Source organism: Phyllobates terribilis, unplaced genomic scaffold (genome assembly GCF_046119375.1).
Source record: "Phyllobates terribilis strain yellow unplaced genomic scaffold, ASM4611937v1 Scaffold_3__8_contigs__length_932513732, whole genome shotgun sequence".
NCBI classification, from domain to species: Eukaryota; Metazoa; Chordata; class Amphibia; order Anura; family Dendrobatidae; genus Phyllobates; species Phyllobates terribilis.
This window is the reverse complement of record NW_027362763.1, coordinates 141,793,734-141,810,328: the sequence shown is the minus strand read 5'-3', so window position 1 is coordinate 141,810,328 and position 16,595 is coordinate 141,793,734. Positions and strand designations below refer to the sequence as shown.

Below are 16,595 nucleotides of genomic sequence, written 5' to 3'. Positions count from 1 at the left end.
GAAGAGACTTGTTTGGGCTAAAGAACACAAGGAATGGACATTAGACCAGTGGAAATCTGTGCTTTGGTCTGATGAGTCCAAATTTGAGATCTTTGGTTCCAACCACTGTGTCTTTGTGTGACACAGAAAAGGTGAACGGATGGACTCTACATGCCTGGTTCCCACCGTGAAGCATGGAGGAAGAGGTGTGATGGTGTGGGGGTGCTTTGCTGGTGACACTGTTGGGGATTTATTCAAAATTGAAGGAATACTGAACCAGCATGGCTACCACAGCATCTTGCAGCGGCATGATATTCCATCCGGTTTGCGTTTAGTTGGACCATCATTTTCTTTTTCAACAGGACAATGACCCCCACACACACCTCCAGGCTGTGTAAGGGATATTTGACCAAGAAGGAGAGTGATGGGGTGCTACGCCAGATGACCTGGCCTCCACATTCACCAGACCTGAACCCAATCGAGATGGTTTGGGGTGAGCTGGACCGCAGAGTGAAGGCAAAAGGGCCAACAAGTGCAAAGCATCTCTGGGAATTCCTTCAAGATTGTTGGAAGACCATTTCCGGTGACTACCTCTTGAAGCTCATCAAGAGAATGCCAAGAGTGTGCAAAGCAGTCATCAAAGCAAAAGGTGGCTACTTTGAAGAACCTAGAATATAAGACATATTTTCAGTTGTTTCACACTTTTTTGTTAAGTATATAATTCCACATGCGTTAATTCATAGTTTTGATGCCTTCAGTGTGAATGTACAATTTTCATAGTCATGAAAATACAGAAAAATCTTTAAATGAGAAGGTGTGTCCAAACTTTTGGTCTGTACTGTACGTGTAGGGAGTACAATTAAGGGAGAAAGGTTGAACTGGATGGACCTAGGTCTTTATTCAACCTACGTTACTATGCTGCCATCCATTTCTAAAAGATTTATTTTTTTCAAATGAAATGGATGATACAGGGTCATCTGGTCCAACCCCCTGGTCAATGCAGGATTCACTAAACCATCTCAGACTGATGTCTGTCCAGCCTCTGTTCGAAGACTTCCATTGAAGGAAAACTCACCACCTCTCATGGCAGTCTGTTCCACTCATTGATCACCCGCACTGTCATTTTCCCATTCATTTTCATCCCATTGCTTCTAGTCTTTTTTGCTCAAATGAGAATAAGGGCAGAGACAGACTGCCGTATAACTCGTGCGATGATCGCATCACACTGAATGAACTTGGCCGGCACCTCTCCTAACCTGAGCATGACAGCATGATCGATTTCTATGCAGCTGTCAAGTCAGAAGAGCGATCCTCGCACGAGAAATATGGCAGTCTGTCCCTGCCCTAAAGCAGATCCCAACTACAGTGTGACAGCCCTTGAGATATTTGTAGACAGCTATTAAGTCTCCTCTCAGTCTTCTCTTTTGCAAGCTAAACATTCCCAGATCCTTTAACCGTTCCTCATAGGACATTGTTTGCAGACCAGTCACCATACTGGTCGCTCTTCTCTGAACTTGCTGCAGTTTTTCAACGGCTTTTTTTTTTTTTAATGTGGTGCCCAGAACTGGACACAGTATTCCAGATGAGGTCTGACCAAGGAGGAGTAGAGGGGAATAATTACTTCACGTGATCTAGACTTTATGCTTCTGTTAATACATCCCAGAATTGTATTTGCCTTTTTTGCTGCTGCATCACACTGTTGACTCATGTTCAATCTGTGATCTATTAGTATAGCCAAGATCACAGACTGAACATGAGTCAACAGTGTGATGCAGCAGCAAAAAAGGCAAATAATTCTGGGGCAGATGCAGGGCACACTTCTGTATAAATTGGACATGTGCATGGCCCCATAGAATAACATTGGTCCGAATGAGATCCGATGTTTGTCGGATTGCACTTGGATGGCAATTACGGTGGTGTTAGCAAGCCCTAATCCTGAGAATAGGGCTCTACAATATCGAGTAGATAGTCCCATATTAATCTACAAAAGACAAAAAATATATCACATACCCTACCATCATTATATATAAATGTAAAGCAAAGTTGCATATGAAATATAGGGTACTTAGTGAACTATTTTTGATCAAAAAAAGTATACAAGCCGTCCCACCAGCGACAAGGTGACCCTAATTGGGACGGTCCTACATTGTCTATATTAAAAACCTTACTGTATATCAAAGTTGAAGTAATGCATATAAAAGGGTAGACAAATAGAACCGGGTCAGTATATATGTAGCTTACCACGGGCTTAGGTGGTCTGATGTTGGGACCCGGTTCTATTTGTCTACCCTTTTATATGCATTACTTCAACTTTGATATACAGTAAGGTTTTTAATATAGACAGTGAAGGACCGTCCCAATTAGGGTCACCTTGTCGCTGGTGGGACGGCTTTGTATACTTTTTTTTATCAAAAATAGTTCACTAAGTACCCTATATTTCATATGCAACTTTGCTTTACATTTATATATAATGATGGTAGGGTATGTGATATATTTTTTGTCCTTTGTAGGTTTTGTATCTTTTTGCTAATGTGAACATGCTCTTATTTCTTGCATGTGTACCATCTTAGACCTCAGTTCACATTGCTTGTTTTTTAGTCCCATATTAATGTAGCTGTGGTTGACCATTCCAAAAGTGAATTACAGAGCCTCATTTTCATGCTGGGTGGAGGGTCCCCAATGGTCGGACCACCACGGATTGGCAATTAACCACTTATCCAGAGGATTGGTGATCACTAGTAATGATTGGAATAACCCTATATGACTGACGGGAAGGGTGTTGATCGCCTAAAGTTTAGAGAATAGCTAATTAGCAGCTCCATTTTTATCCGGAATTCCCTCTTTGTGTTGGAAACACACATGATGTTATTGATGCAATTTTTTCTACATTTTTTTTAAGCTAAAACTACGTCTGGATCCAGCATGAAGACGTACTTCAAGTCTTTCCTTTATATTTTGCGTTCATGCTGAATCCACCCTTGACTTTAATTAAAAAAATACATATATATATATATATGCATGGGTGATTCCAACTTTGCACACATGGGGTGGGTATAAGGAAGGGTTTTAATGATTTTACATCTAGAAACGCAAGTGTTTCGGTAAGAATACTGTCAATGATTGTCAATAACTATGTATATCAAAGAATGCAAAACTAAAACTAAATTCACGGCTGGGGCAGCATCTACAACTTTTTTTAAAAAAAAAAAAAAACACACATGAAAAAATACTGCATTAGATAAAAAAATATATATCCATCATTATCCTGTATTGTAAAAACATGAAGAATAACCTTTTCTTTGCACCGAGCATAAGATTCATCAGTTATCCATAAATTATTAAATAGGATTCCCAGCAACAAGAATCTCCAATGGATCACGAGACCCCTGTAATGGAGCGGTCAAACATGACAGCTGCTGTATGACTGCGGGTGACATCATGCCAAACAAGACCGAGTGTAAAAAGAAATCCCACAGGACATGGTGATTTTAGGTTGGAGCTACAGAGATCGTGTGGCCAAAGGTGCCGCTGCTACTTCGCAGCAGTTTGCAAGTGAGTTTGGATGCTTTGCGAGGGAAAAAGTCAGAAGCATTTGGATTTTTTGCAATTTGCTTGTTGCAGAATTTTACGGGTTGCAGTATGACCCCATTTACTTGCACTGATGTAGCTGCGGCATGTTGTGATCTTTAGCTGCACAGCCGTGTAGCCCCAGCGTGATTTTGAAAGGCCCCAAATACATGCAATTAAGTAAAAATAAATAAATAAATAACTGGTCCTCAAAGGAAAAGTTGCTGAGAGCAAGGCCACACAGAGGTTGATGAGGTTTGTACCCATCAGTAACTTGTGCATGAGAGTATTGTCCTTTCTGAGCACAGGTAGGCACCATGCGCACAGCACAGCCATATGCACAGACCCTGGATTGGGGCACATACGGCCCCTGCTGTGCTGTACTAGAGCTAGAGCTGTACACACTCTTAGTGCCCTATACTAGGGAGCAGTCAGACGGTCGTATAAATCAGAGCAAGTTGGGAATGCAGTGCACGGACTGGCCAGCGGCTCTACCGTCCCGAGCGTGAAAGCTGCATAGAAATAGATGTCAAGCTCGGGTCAGTAGAGTCGCTGGCCAGTCCATGCACTGCGTTCCGATCTCTCTACGATTTATATAGCCGTCTGACTGCGACCATACACAGATCATATTCTCCCCTATTTCTAGAGATGAATACCTTCCTAATTTGGAAACCAGATAAGCATGCCATCATGAAATCAGTGATGGTGGGGGGGGTCAATGGGAGCTATGCAGGCTGGTTGTTGGCTGTGCTGCCAAATCCCAAAATGGCAAGACCCTGCCACAATATAGTATATTGTGACCAGGTATTGCCATTTGGCGAATTAGCAGTGCAGCCAACAACCGGCCTGCATGGCTGCCATCAACTCCCACCACTATTTCACTTTTGAGGTTATTTACTGCCGCACTGGAGTCAGCAGCAGCCATAATTGGGGTGTTCTTAACACAATCCTTTCTGGTGAGCGCACCTCACCCCTCTTACATACCCGTCACCACCAATCTATCACAGTGGTACTCTGAGTGCTTTTTCCCTTGCTTTTCAGTCCATGCCTGCATAATGAAATCCTTGCCATCCAGAGACACCGTGAAGCTCCATACACTTCTACGAGAGCTGTATTATGGCGGATGTATAGATCCTTAGTAAATTAGTCTGTATGGGGATTTTTAATGCCGATTGTGCTATCCCATGCAGTCCATCCCCACTGGTATAGATGGCCAGAGACAACATACCTGTTCGATCTGGACCCCATATCCCTTCCACTGAGAATCCCACGACGTGTTCCGGTATATGTCGTCCACCCGGTCAATGAGCTCAATCTACAATAGTCAAGAAATAATCATGAATTAGGCTGGTAAAAACAGGAATACAGATCGGAGCATAGAAGCAATGTATGAAAATAATGCACTATCTTGGGGCTTAGCAGTTTGGAGAAAGCATTTTTTTACCCCGTTGCAATTTAAGGGACCTCCAAATAGTGAGGATCCAGAACAAAGAGTGTCTCTGAAGGACCTACTCTGTTCTGTATTATACGTATTTGAAGGGACACAGTGTAATACTTCATTTCCCCTGCGGTGGTGCTGCAGGCAAAATGAAAACTATACTCCAGGTTTTCCAACATATTTCTACTAAATCTCTGAGGGTCCCGACATGTAGACACTTTGGATTTCTGCTTATTGTCAAGAGACCCTTCTTATCAAATAGAGATTGTAAAAAGTGCTTTAACACAAGTGCATATTCTTACCAAATAATTGATGGTGGTGCTTTCTTCCTTCCGCCCCATATATTTGTAGAAGCGATGATCGGCCACCACCAGCATCTTACATGTGTTCTTATTAGGATCTGGAGGAGATTTTTGCCTTTTCTCCCGATGTAAATGTTCGGGATCTGAATACAATAGAAACAAATGCTCATTATTAAAGGCGGTGGTTTGGTAACGATTATTAAAGGGGTTTTAGAAAAAGATAGGCACCATATCGTGTACGGGAAAAAAATTCCAAGTGCGGTGAAATTGCAAAAAAAAGTGCAATACCACAGTTGTTTTTTATTTTTATTTTTTACCACGTTCACTGAATGCTAATACTGACCTGCCATTATTCTTCTCCAGGTCATTACGAGCTCATAGACACCAAACATGTATAGGTTCTTTTTTATTTAAGTGGTGAAAAAAAGAATATTATATATATATATATATATATATATATATATATATATATATATATATATATATATATATATATATATATATATATAGCGACATTTTCTAAGACCTGTAGCTTCTCCATTTTTCGGGATCTGGGGCTTATTTTTTGCGCACCGAGCTGAAGTTTTTATTGATAACATTTTGGGGTAGATCCGATGTTTTGATCGCCCATTATTGCATTTTATTGCAATTTTGCGGCGACCAAAAAACGTAATTCTGGCGTTTAGAATTTTTTTCTCGTTACGCCGTTTACCGATCGGATTAATTATTTTTTTATATTGATAGATCGGGTGATTCTGAACACGGCGATACCAAATATGTGTATGTAGGTTTTTTTTATTATTATTTTATTTTGAATGGTGCGAAAGGGGGGTGATTTAAACTTTTATATTTTTTAAATTTTTAAAAACTTTTTTTTTTCACTTTTTGCTTGCTTCTATAGTCTCCATAGGAGACTAGAAGCAGCACTTGTCTGATCGCCTCTGCTATATACACATGATCAGCAGATCACCTGTATGTAGCAGAAATGGTCCTGTGCTATAAGCGCCGACCACTAGGTGGCGCTCATAGCGACCCGCTCATGACAACCACTGGTATCTGCTGCAGACCCAGGGTTGTCATGACCACCCATCGGTGACCCGCGATCACGTGACGGGGTCACCGATGGGCGGGGTAAGTGATGCGCTTCCGGGGCGGCTCTGTTAACAGCCGCGGATGGATCGCGATTCCACCCGCGGCTGTTGCGGGCACATGTCAGCTGTAATAATCAGCTGACATGTGCCCGGTTCAGTGCGGGCTCAGCGCCGGAGCCCTCACTGAACTGGGGGATTACAGCCTGTGCGTACTAATACGGCACAGGCTGTAAAGGGGTTAAGAAACACTAAAATAAATCAAGATTAAAAATGTGGTACTCAGTAAGGGTAATTTTTTTCAGACCAAGCAAAGGAAAAAAAATTATGGAATCACTCAATTCTGAGGAAAAAATTATGGAATCATGAAAAACAAACACACAAAAGAACACTCCAATACATCACTAGTATTTTGTTGCACCACCTCTGGCTTTAATAACAGCTTGCAGTCTCTGAGGCATGGACTTCATGAGTGACAAACAGTACTCTTCATCAATCTGGCTCCAACTTTCTCTGATTGCTGTTGCCAGATCAGCTTTGCAGGTTGGAGCCTTGTCATGGACCATTTTCTTCAAGTTCCACCAAAGATTTTCAATTGGATTGAGATCCGGCCTATTAGCAGGCCATGACATTGACCTTATGTGTCTTCTTTCAAGGAATGTTTTCATAGTTTTTGCTCTATGGCAGGATGCATTATCATCTTGAAAAATGATGTCATCATCCCCAAACATCCTTTCAATTGATGGAATAAGAAAACTGTCCAAAATATCAATGTAAACTTGGGCATTTATTGAAGATGTAATGACAGCCATCTCCCCAGTGCCTTTACCTGACATGCAGCCCCATATCATCAATGACTGTGGAAATTTGCATGTTCTCTTCATGCAGTCATCTTTATAAATCTCATTGGAACGGCACCAAACAAAAGTTCCCGCAACATCACCTTGCCCAATGCAGATTCGCGATTCATCACTGAATATGACTTTCATCCAGTCATCCACAGTCCACGATTGCTTTTCCTTAGCCCATTGTAACCTTGTTTTTTTCTGTTTAGGTGTTAATGATGGCTTATGTTTAGCTTTTCTGTATGTAAATCTCATTTCCTTTAGGCGGTTTCTTACCGTTCGGTCACAGACATTGACTCCAGTTTCCTCCCATTCGTTCCTCATTTGTTTTGTTGTGCATTTCCTGTTTTGGAGACATATTGCTTTAAGTTTCCGGTCTTGATGCTTTGATGTCTTCCTTGGTCTACCAGTATGTTTGCCTTTAACAACCTTCCCATGTTATTTGTATTTGGTCCAGATTTTAGACACAGCTGACTGTGAGCAACCAACATCTTTTGCAACATTGCGTGATGATCTACCTTCTTTTAAGAGTTTGATAATCTTCTCCTTTGTTTCAATTGACATCTCTCGTGTTGTAGCCATGATTCATGTCAGTCCACTTGGTTCAACAGCTCTCCAAGGAGTGATCACTCCTTTTTAGTTGCAGACTAACGAGCAGATCTAATTTGATGCAGCTGTTAGTTTTGGAAATGAAAATTTACAGGGTGATTCCATAATTTTTTCCCCAGAATTGAGTGATTCCATAATTTTTTCCCTCTGCTTGGTCTGAAAAAAATTACCCTTACCGAGTAGCACATTTTTTATCTTGATTTCTTTTAGTGTTTCTTAAAGCCCTAAAGTTGCCATTTTAAATGACTTTAGTTTTGTGCCATGTCTGTGATCTGCTTTTTTTCAACAACATTAAACAACTGAATGAACATCCTCCGAGCCCGGTGATTCCATAATTTTTGCCAGGGGTTGTAAACACACAATACCAAATCCACGCAGATATCTCTTGTAAACTGCACCAAATGACGGCTACTAATTCTCCTTCACCACCAAACCAGGAAGTAGAACTATAGCTGGCAACTTCCAAGTGTATACCAGAGGGGAGTGGCCAACACAGAACAGCTGAGACAACTCAGGATGCAGAGCTCCAGGAGATCAAGTAAACTGATTAACCCTTGCAATGACAGAGCAAGGAAAACCTGCACTGTTTAATAGGATGGTTTATAGCAGTGCAGGAGTTCGTGTAACCAGAAACTGTGATCTTCTGGCCCCTCTCTGTCGCGGTATCCTTGTGACACATATTAGACCAATGTCAATATTGGCGGGTTCAGCCAACAGTCTGACATGCATAGGGGCCCCGGACAGATTACGACAGGGGAGAGAAGGTTCCGGCATAGTTGATTTCGGACTGTCAATCCTTTTGTTCGTTAAGACAAGAGCCGCAACAAGCGGCACTCTGGTAGAGAACACAGGAACGAGCTGTAGAGCGAGCGCTCCTGTGTATGGGAGTGTTGGGAGAGATAGCTGCCGGCTAAAGGATCAGCCAAACCATAGTTCGGCCAACAGCCGTCTAACGTGTACGGGGTGCTTTAGTGTTCCGCGTTCTGGCAGTAGTGCAATTTCAATTCTTCTCAGCTGGACCAGATAAACCCTCAAAACCTGATGAATACATGGGTAATTGCCCCCCAAAGTGTCTACCTGTATTACGCTGTGTTTGCTAAGGGTTCTTGCTAGTAGTCTCCAAGCTGTTGCCCTCCAGGTGTTGTAAACTAGAACTCCCAAAATGTTCCAGCACATGTACTTTTGCAACAGTTAAAAAGCAACATGTCAGGGTTGCGTTAGAAGACCCTTTTACACAGACCGATAATTGGCTAAACCCTAGGGCGGTATACACATGGCAGATATAAGAGCAAATACTCCTTCAGCATTTATTCCTTTGTTGGTAGCATATATCATATATCACTGTGTAAAAGAAATGTGCTGCTGACAAAATACAATCGGGGTCCATTTACACTGGCAGAATTGTGCCCAAAATTAGCACCGATAGGTGATATGCTAAGCCATTTGGCTGTTGTTTAATGAGGACCTGTGACTTGCTCAAAAAAATTGAGCAAAATACCTTTTAAAAATCCCTCAGCTCCTCTGATTCTGCTGCTCTTTTCCTTTTTGCGTTGCGTCGCTCCATGGCAGAGAAATTCACATTTGTATCTTTTGGAGCGCACTATGTGAAATCTCTGCTCGAAGACTAACCCAGCGATTCTTCAGAGTCTTCTCTGGGGTTATGCGCCTCCACCCTTCCCTCCCAAATGCTGCCAATCAGAGCTTAGCAGCATCTGAGATGGCTACATCTGCTTATAATTGTGATTGGCAGCGTCCAGGAGAGAGGAGTGAAAGAGCGCGCCCCCAGAGAAGACTCTGAAGAAACGCCCAGTTGCTCTACAAGCTGAAATGCCACATATTGCGCTCCAAAAGGAACATATCTCTGCAATGGAGAAACATAGATCTAAACAGAAAATAGCAGCAGAACCAGGGGAACTCAGGGTTTTTTATAATGCATTTTACTCAAGAGGGTTTTTGAGCTTGTACAGAGAATTATTTCCTATACAGATCCATAGCAGCTAAAGACAAGCAGAAGGAGCGATCTCTATTCCCTATACATGTCTGGTACAGCAGGCCAGAAATATAAATTTTAAGGAGCGGGGGTGGACATATTCCCTTTGTAGAAAAGCAGAACTTTCTATTTCTGTAAAATGGTGTATAAATTAAGACGTGAATATCACAGAGAGGCCTAACTCTTAGGATAACCCTCTATAACTCAGAAGGAATGGCCGCACTTAATTAGCAAATGCCTGCTGAATAAAATATTCATCAACTTCACATAATGGTGCACTAACCAAGGGACATACTACAACTGCCCCTCATTATGCCCTTTATATTGGAAAAACACCCTGCAGGAAGGAATGCCCCCCGCAGCCGACATCCATAAAGCTTTTGGCAATGGCAGGGAAAACTCGTGCTGCACTTTCTCGAGGATTTCCAGTAAATGGCCGACACTTAAGGCTTCAGCTATAAATGAATAATCAGGTAAATGGTATACATTACTCTGCATTACCTGCCACACATTTATAAGGGGAGCATTAGTGGAGCAGTGCATTACTATATCTCTCTGGCGCTAGTCCACAATACATATTCTTCGTAGATATCCGCACGCCCACAGACTATCTGTGAGGCTCACCGTCTGGCCCGCTTCATATTCTAAAAGACCATAGAATAAATCTCATGCTACAGATTATTCTCAGCATATAAACTAACAAATAAAGTAGCACTCTGCAACGCTAAGTATTTTAGAGTTGTAGATTGCTACTTTATTTGTTAGTTGTATATGGGAGGTAGCTGCTCCCAGTAAGCACCTGTACACACCCATTTCTTGTCTTGGATGTGCCGGTCATTTTTTTCTGTTCCCAGCATATAAAGTCTTGGCATATTTCTATTATGACACATTTTGATGGTGGAGGTCCGACTATAGGGACATGCGTGATCCTTACAATGAAGGGGTCATAATGATGGCTTAGCATACCCATTTAATACTACCATCTGGGCAGGGAACTGCACCATTTAACCCACACTTAAAAGATTAGTGGGGTCCCGGCAGGCAGATCCCCACCAATAGAGTTGGTCTAAATGATGTCTAGCTTTTGAGGATCTTTTGGTCTACTTCACTTTGTCAGGCATTAAAGTAATTTCTTGATTGAGAACAGGTGTGGCAGTAATCAGGCCAGTATGTGGCTAGGGAAATTGAACTCCGCTTTCCAAAGATGTGATAAACCACAATTTATTTATGTGTTAAGGAGGATGGGGGGCAATAACTTTTTCACACAGGGCCCTGTAGGTTTGGATTTCTTTTTCCCTTAATAATATAGACCTTCATAGAAAAACTGCATTTTGTGGTTACTTGTATTATCTTTGTCTAACATTTAAATTTGTTTTGTGACCTGAAAAATTTAAGTGTGAAAAACATGCAAAATAATAAGAAATCAGGAAGGGGGCAAACACTTTCACACCACTGTATATGACTATGCGACTGAAAGTTCAGGTTCGTAGTCGATACTCAGACCATAAAATGCGGACGTGTGAGGCCTATCCTTTCTCATATTGTTCATTAGGTCCGACACAGAAGAGTGATACCTGTGTCGACAAGTGACTAAAGCAGGCAGTGAAGGGGGCTGGCTAACTGGGGTTTCAATAGCCAAGCCAGTCTCTTATTCTGAAATATACAGGGAAAAGGGTTGGGTTTGCTATTAAAATTAGCAGTCAACTATTTATCTAGTCAACCATCAGCTTCACCTCTGGTTAGTGTTTGACTCAGACATTTGCCGACACAGGTATCCCTTTTTGTGTGTCAAACACAAACCAGAGGTAAGGCTGATGACTCGACTCGATAGGTGGTTGACTGCTAATTTTATAGCCAAGCCACCCCCCTTCTATGTCTATGTATCGGCTGTGACAAAATAGCTGGCTGGCTTAGCTATTGAAACTATAGTCAGTCCACTTGTTTCTCTGCCTTAGTAAAGTGACAATTGTGTGGGAACCTGACTAAGGCAGGGAGTGAATGGGGATGGCTGACTGTGGGATCAATAGCTAAGCTAGACGTTTATTCTGGGGGGCTGGCTTGGCTATTAAATTAGCAGTCAACCATCAGCTTCACCTTTGGTTTGTGTTTGACACAGTCCCTTTCTGACACCGGTATCCCTATTGTGTGTCAAAACCAGAGGTGAAGCTGGTGGTTGACTGCTAATTTTAACAGCAAAGCCAGCCCCTTTATTTATTTATTTTACTCACTTATATAGCACCATTAATTCCACTGCGCTTTACAGACATTATCATCACTGTCCCCATTGGGGCTCACAATCTATATTCCCTATAAGTATGTCTTTGGTGTGTGGGAGGAAACCGGAGAACCCGGAAGAAACCCATTCAAACACAGGGAGAACATACAAACTCCTTGCAGATGTTGTCTTTGGTGGGATTTGAGCCCAGGACCCCAACACTGCAAGGCTGCAGTGCTAACCACTGAGCCACCGTGCTGCCCCCTTCCCTGTCTATGTCAGAATAAGCAGCGGGCTTAGCTATTGAAACTGCAGTCAGTCAGCCCCCTTCACTCCCTGTCTTAAAAAAATAATACCTGTGTTGGCAATTGACTTCGGCAGGAATTGAAGGGGGTTTAGTGACTACTATTTCAATAGATAAGCCAGTTTCCTATTCTGTCACAGCCGATACATAGGCAGGGAAGGGGGCTGGCTTTGCTATTAAAATTAGCAGTCAACCACCTATTTCCTACTTCCTTTTCCTTGGCTTTACAGGAGCCAGACGAAGGGCAGAAAAAGATGGGGGAAAATAAAAAAAGTAGGTGGGATATGAACTGAACTACTCGTTCGGCCATGCCAAGGGCACACGGGGCACCTGAGCTTGGTTTGCACAGTCATTTCGAGCTGACAGACTCCTAATGAATGATGCTCTGGATCTACCAGACGTTGCATCCCAAAAATACAAACAAAATGTAGTAAGCGAAACGTGCATTTTTTTTCCGCAGGTGGGAAATGGTCTATTTTGGTCCCTACAGGAAGAAGTTGCGTTATGGCTGATATTACATAAGATGCTGAACGAGGAACACAATGGGGGAAATCACATATATCATACTCACTTCCCCCACTTCTGCTCTGCTAATAGTCGCCTCTCACCAAACTCCGCCGGTCCCTGAATCATGAGGGGATGGGGCGATACCACCTAGTCCTGCACTCTGCACTGTGCACATCTCCGGCTCACGACATCCACGTAACCTTCAGGATGGAAGTCCTTTAAGCTGGTAAGTAAAATGCGTGAAGGGTTGTAGACGGCGGCTGAGTGCTCTGCACATAATTGGCCGCCTGGCTATAGAGGAGATTGGAGGAGCGCGTGTTCCCTAACGAGCACCTTCCAACCAACGGTTTGGATGATTCATTTCTTCTGAGCATCACTGAGGAACCTGAGGGCATCCTGCCCGGAGCATCTTATACCGATGCAGAAGACCGTTTTTCTGGAAACTAATTGACCTTGACCGGATACTATATTTTCTGACTAGGTGGATTTTATGCTCCTACGATACGGAGAGTTTATCGGTAAAAAAAAAATGTAAGAACTAATAAGATTAACCCCGTCATGGCTGCTACTATGAAAACCGCAGCTTCTCCAAGTTAGACATTTCTAAACCTACAAACTTTCTATCACAGAGGGCCTCATACCTTACGTAGCCTGGTAGGTCATAATGGTTTAGGAGGGGACGGACTGTATTGTGGGGTAAATTACCACTTATCTACAGGATAGATGATAACTTGTAGATTGTTAAGAGTTCCCACCAGTCCAGAGAATGGGTCTCAAATGTCCCACACATACGCACCATAGCTGTATTTATCATCTATGAGACTTGAGCAGGCCTAATTTTTAGCGATCAGCAATTTATCACCTATCCTGTGGATAAGCAGTTAACTTTCCAAGTTGTGACCATATCTAAATATTCCAGCAAAAACATAAGACAGTAGAAATTAGATTTAAACTGTCAGGAAAGGGTTAAAAGGTGCCCAAATAACTTTAAAGGGGTTGTCCACTACTCAGACAACCCCTTCTGAGGTTTCCCCATTGTAAAATAATAAAACTTATACTCACTTCCGATACTTGCGTCGGCTTGTCACTGGCTCTCCCAGGGATCACATGACACATATCGCGCAAACCCTGTGTCCAATCAGAGCTGGCTCACTCTCCCCATCTTCGGACGTATCCACATACATCCAAAGGAAGCAAGATACCTGCAGCAAGTGTTTTCCATATGGAGAGGGAAATAAACCGCTGCCAGACACCTCTATCAGCAGCTAATTTCTTTTGGAAATAAAGGATTGGGCATGTTGAAATCCAACATGCCCCATACTACTTTTGTCACCGACATCAGATGGTCGACTTGTCCCGCAAAACTCAGTGAGTTCAAACCAAGTTTATCTAATGTTGAAAGGAAGTCATTTTTTCAAAACTTTTTTCTTTTAACAAATTTGTCCTATATGTGATGAATAAAATCAGATGGTACACTCCCTCTTCTGGTTCCACCATAGATTGCGTACAAGCTGCAGCAGAGATGTCACGTTAACAGCGCTGCAGGTGATCACTTATTGAATATGTCAATGTAGATAGCATAAACCGCGGAGCTTAGTGACTGGCTGCAGCCTGTGCGCAATCACCAGAGGTGCAGCGGAGACACAGCGCTGGGCCTGGGGAGGGCGAATACCAGCTGATTTTATTATCTTTATCATGGCCATGACGGACAGCATGGTGGCTCAGTGGTTAGCACTGTTGCTTTGCAGCGTTGGGGTCCTGGCTTCCAGGAATGATCACACTATGATGCTGCTTATGCTTCCTCAGGCGCATGAATTTGCTCTTCCAAAGCTCTGTCGATCATAAGTGATCTCTACAACCGGATCAAAAGATCTTTGGGAAATGTTCTCCTCCTACAAGAGGTCCAGCCGCTGGCTCTCACGTCAGTACTTTTGAGATGTAGGCGATTTCCGCTAAAATGTGCAGCCTTAAAAAGGCACGAAAAAAATAAAACAACGAATGAAATGATGGATGATAATAAACCACATTAGAGATTTCTGTGGTGTTTGATTTGGAAGAGAACAAACAAAAAGGTGAAGAAACGAAGATTTCAGTATTCAAAGAGAAGGCAGAAATGCAGGGCTGCAGCACTCGAGGTCCGAAAATGGTGAGAAGGGTTCGTGAAGAAGATGCTCAAGAAATAACATGGTCGTCATGAAATAGTGTACATTTTGCTGAAGCATGCATGCTCCAAATATTCCTCCGGATAGCTTCATGTTTAAAAGAATATAGACATCTTTGGAGGTTTTTTTTTCACTTAAAGAGTTATTTCTATCTTCAAAGATCAGTATGATTGCAAAGTGCTTGTAAAAATGAGCAACTTTACAATTTACTGTGTATTAAAATTTAACACCATTCTCCTGATATCACTAATTTGTTTTTTGCTTACAGCTCGTTGCCTAGGGGATCGGCCACTGCTGTGGTAGAGCAGTGATGGTCGAACAAACCACAGAGCTTACAAGCTCTTTTCTATTGAGCTTGTCAACACTGCATGAAAGCTGACCAGATCACTGTTAGCTCCAGATCCTAGCCAGCTTCAGTGCCGCCTCGTACAGCAGCATTGGGTGCACAAAGTTCGGGCTAGCCAGTAAGAGGTCATCCAAAATGTCAATCAATCAAGAACCTCCTGAAGACAGCAGATGAGACAACCCCCTTTAAATGCATATATTATTGCCTAAATAACATTTTTTTCCATAGGGTTAAATTAAAAGTTTTAAAGAGTTTGGCTTCTACAGCTTTTAAGTATCACTGTACATAGTAGGCTGCAGAATGAGTTACAAATTAATACATCAATGAACAGTAGTATCTCTCTTCTCCTGAACAATCTTCTAAACTGAACAATGACCACATCAAAGTTGTACAGAAAACCCTCTCGCTACAATACCTAAATGCCCTATAAGAAGGAGTTAGCAATTAATATATCAATGAATAGTAGGGGCCTGAGACTCTTATCTCTCTTCTCCTGAACGATCTCAGTTACATTGGCATTTTGCATGTGTGCAGTAGGAGGCAGTAATAAATTCTTTATTCTATAATTCTGTTTTCCTAAAAAAAAAAGGGCGATTAGCGCACAGCACATTTAGCACATTACAAATCTATGAATGTGATTAAAAATTAAAGCTAAATCTATGAAAAATGCACAAAGCAGAGCGATGTAGGATCTCGGTACATACATGATGCCACCTAATCTACCAGTGCCAAGAAGCATCACAGCGCTGTCACCCATTATCGCTCCTAGATTATCCCCCTATTTACTCTACGAGCCGCAGATGTACAGACAATATCCACCTCCCATAGAGCCGCATGTAATTGCAGATGATCGCACACAGAGAAGACGCTCCCCTGCCACTCTGTGCCAGGCTCTGGTACAAGATTCTCCCCACGCAGGAGCTGTTCTTCATTACCAGTGTGTGGGCAGCCGAGGCGGAGGGGGTGGAGGAGCGGCACTTACTGATAATTCCAAGCCTTTTCTTTTCACCTTCTAGGAGGATGATCATTACCGCTGTACGACGAGGAGGCAGACAATAAGAAACCTGTGCACGTCTGGAGGAGACTTTACAATGACTACAAAGCTGCCAACTGGAGTCAAATCTGTGTCGTCCGCAGCTGACAACAGACAGAAAACGCTTGTTATATTTAATGACCACACTTGAGAACGATAAATGGTACCAGAAGGACGACAATTAGATTTCTCCACCAATATGATTCTTTT

General features: G+C 42.4%; 1 protein-coding gene across 1 annotated transcript in view; it reads right to left on the bottom strand.

Moving 5' to 3' along the window:
* The window catches only part of ADAM17 (ADAM metallopeptidase domain 17), a 73,431-nt gene that overhangs the window by 34,588 nt on the left and 22,248 nt on the right, over positions 1-16,595 (bottom strand). The window contains exons 7-8 of the mRNA XM_073674173.1: positions 5,287-5,429; positions 4,775-4,861 (exon numbers count right to left, since the gene is read on the bottom strand). Coding sequence (XP_073530274.1) covers positions 4,775-4,861; positions 5,287-5,429 — 230 coding nt within the window. The remainder of the gene's footprint in view (positions 1-4,774; positions 4,862-5,286; positions 5,430-16,595) is intronic.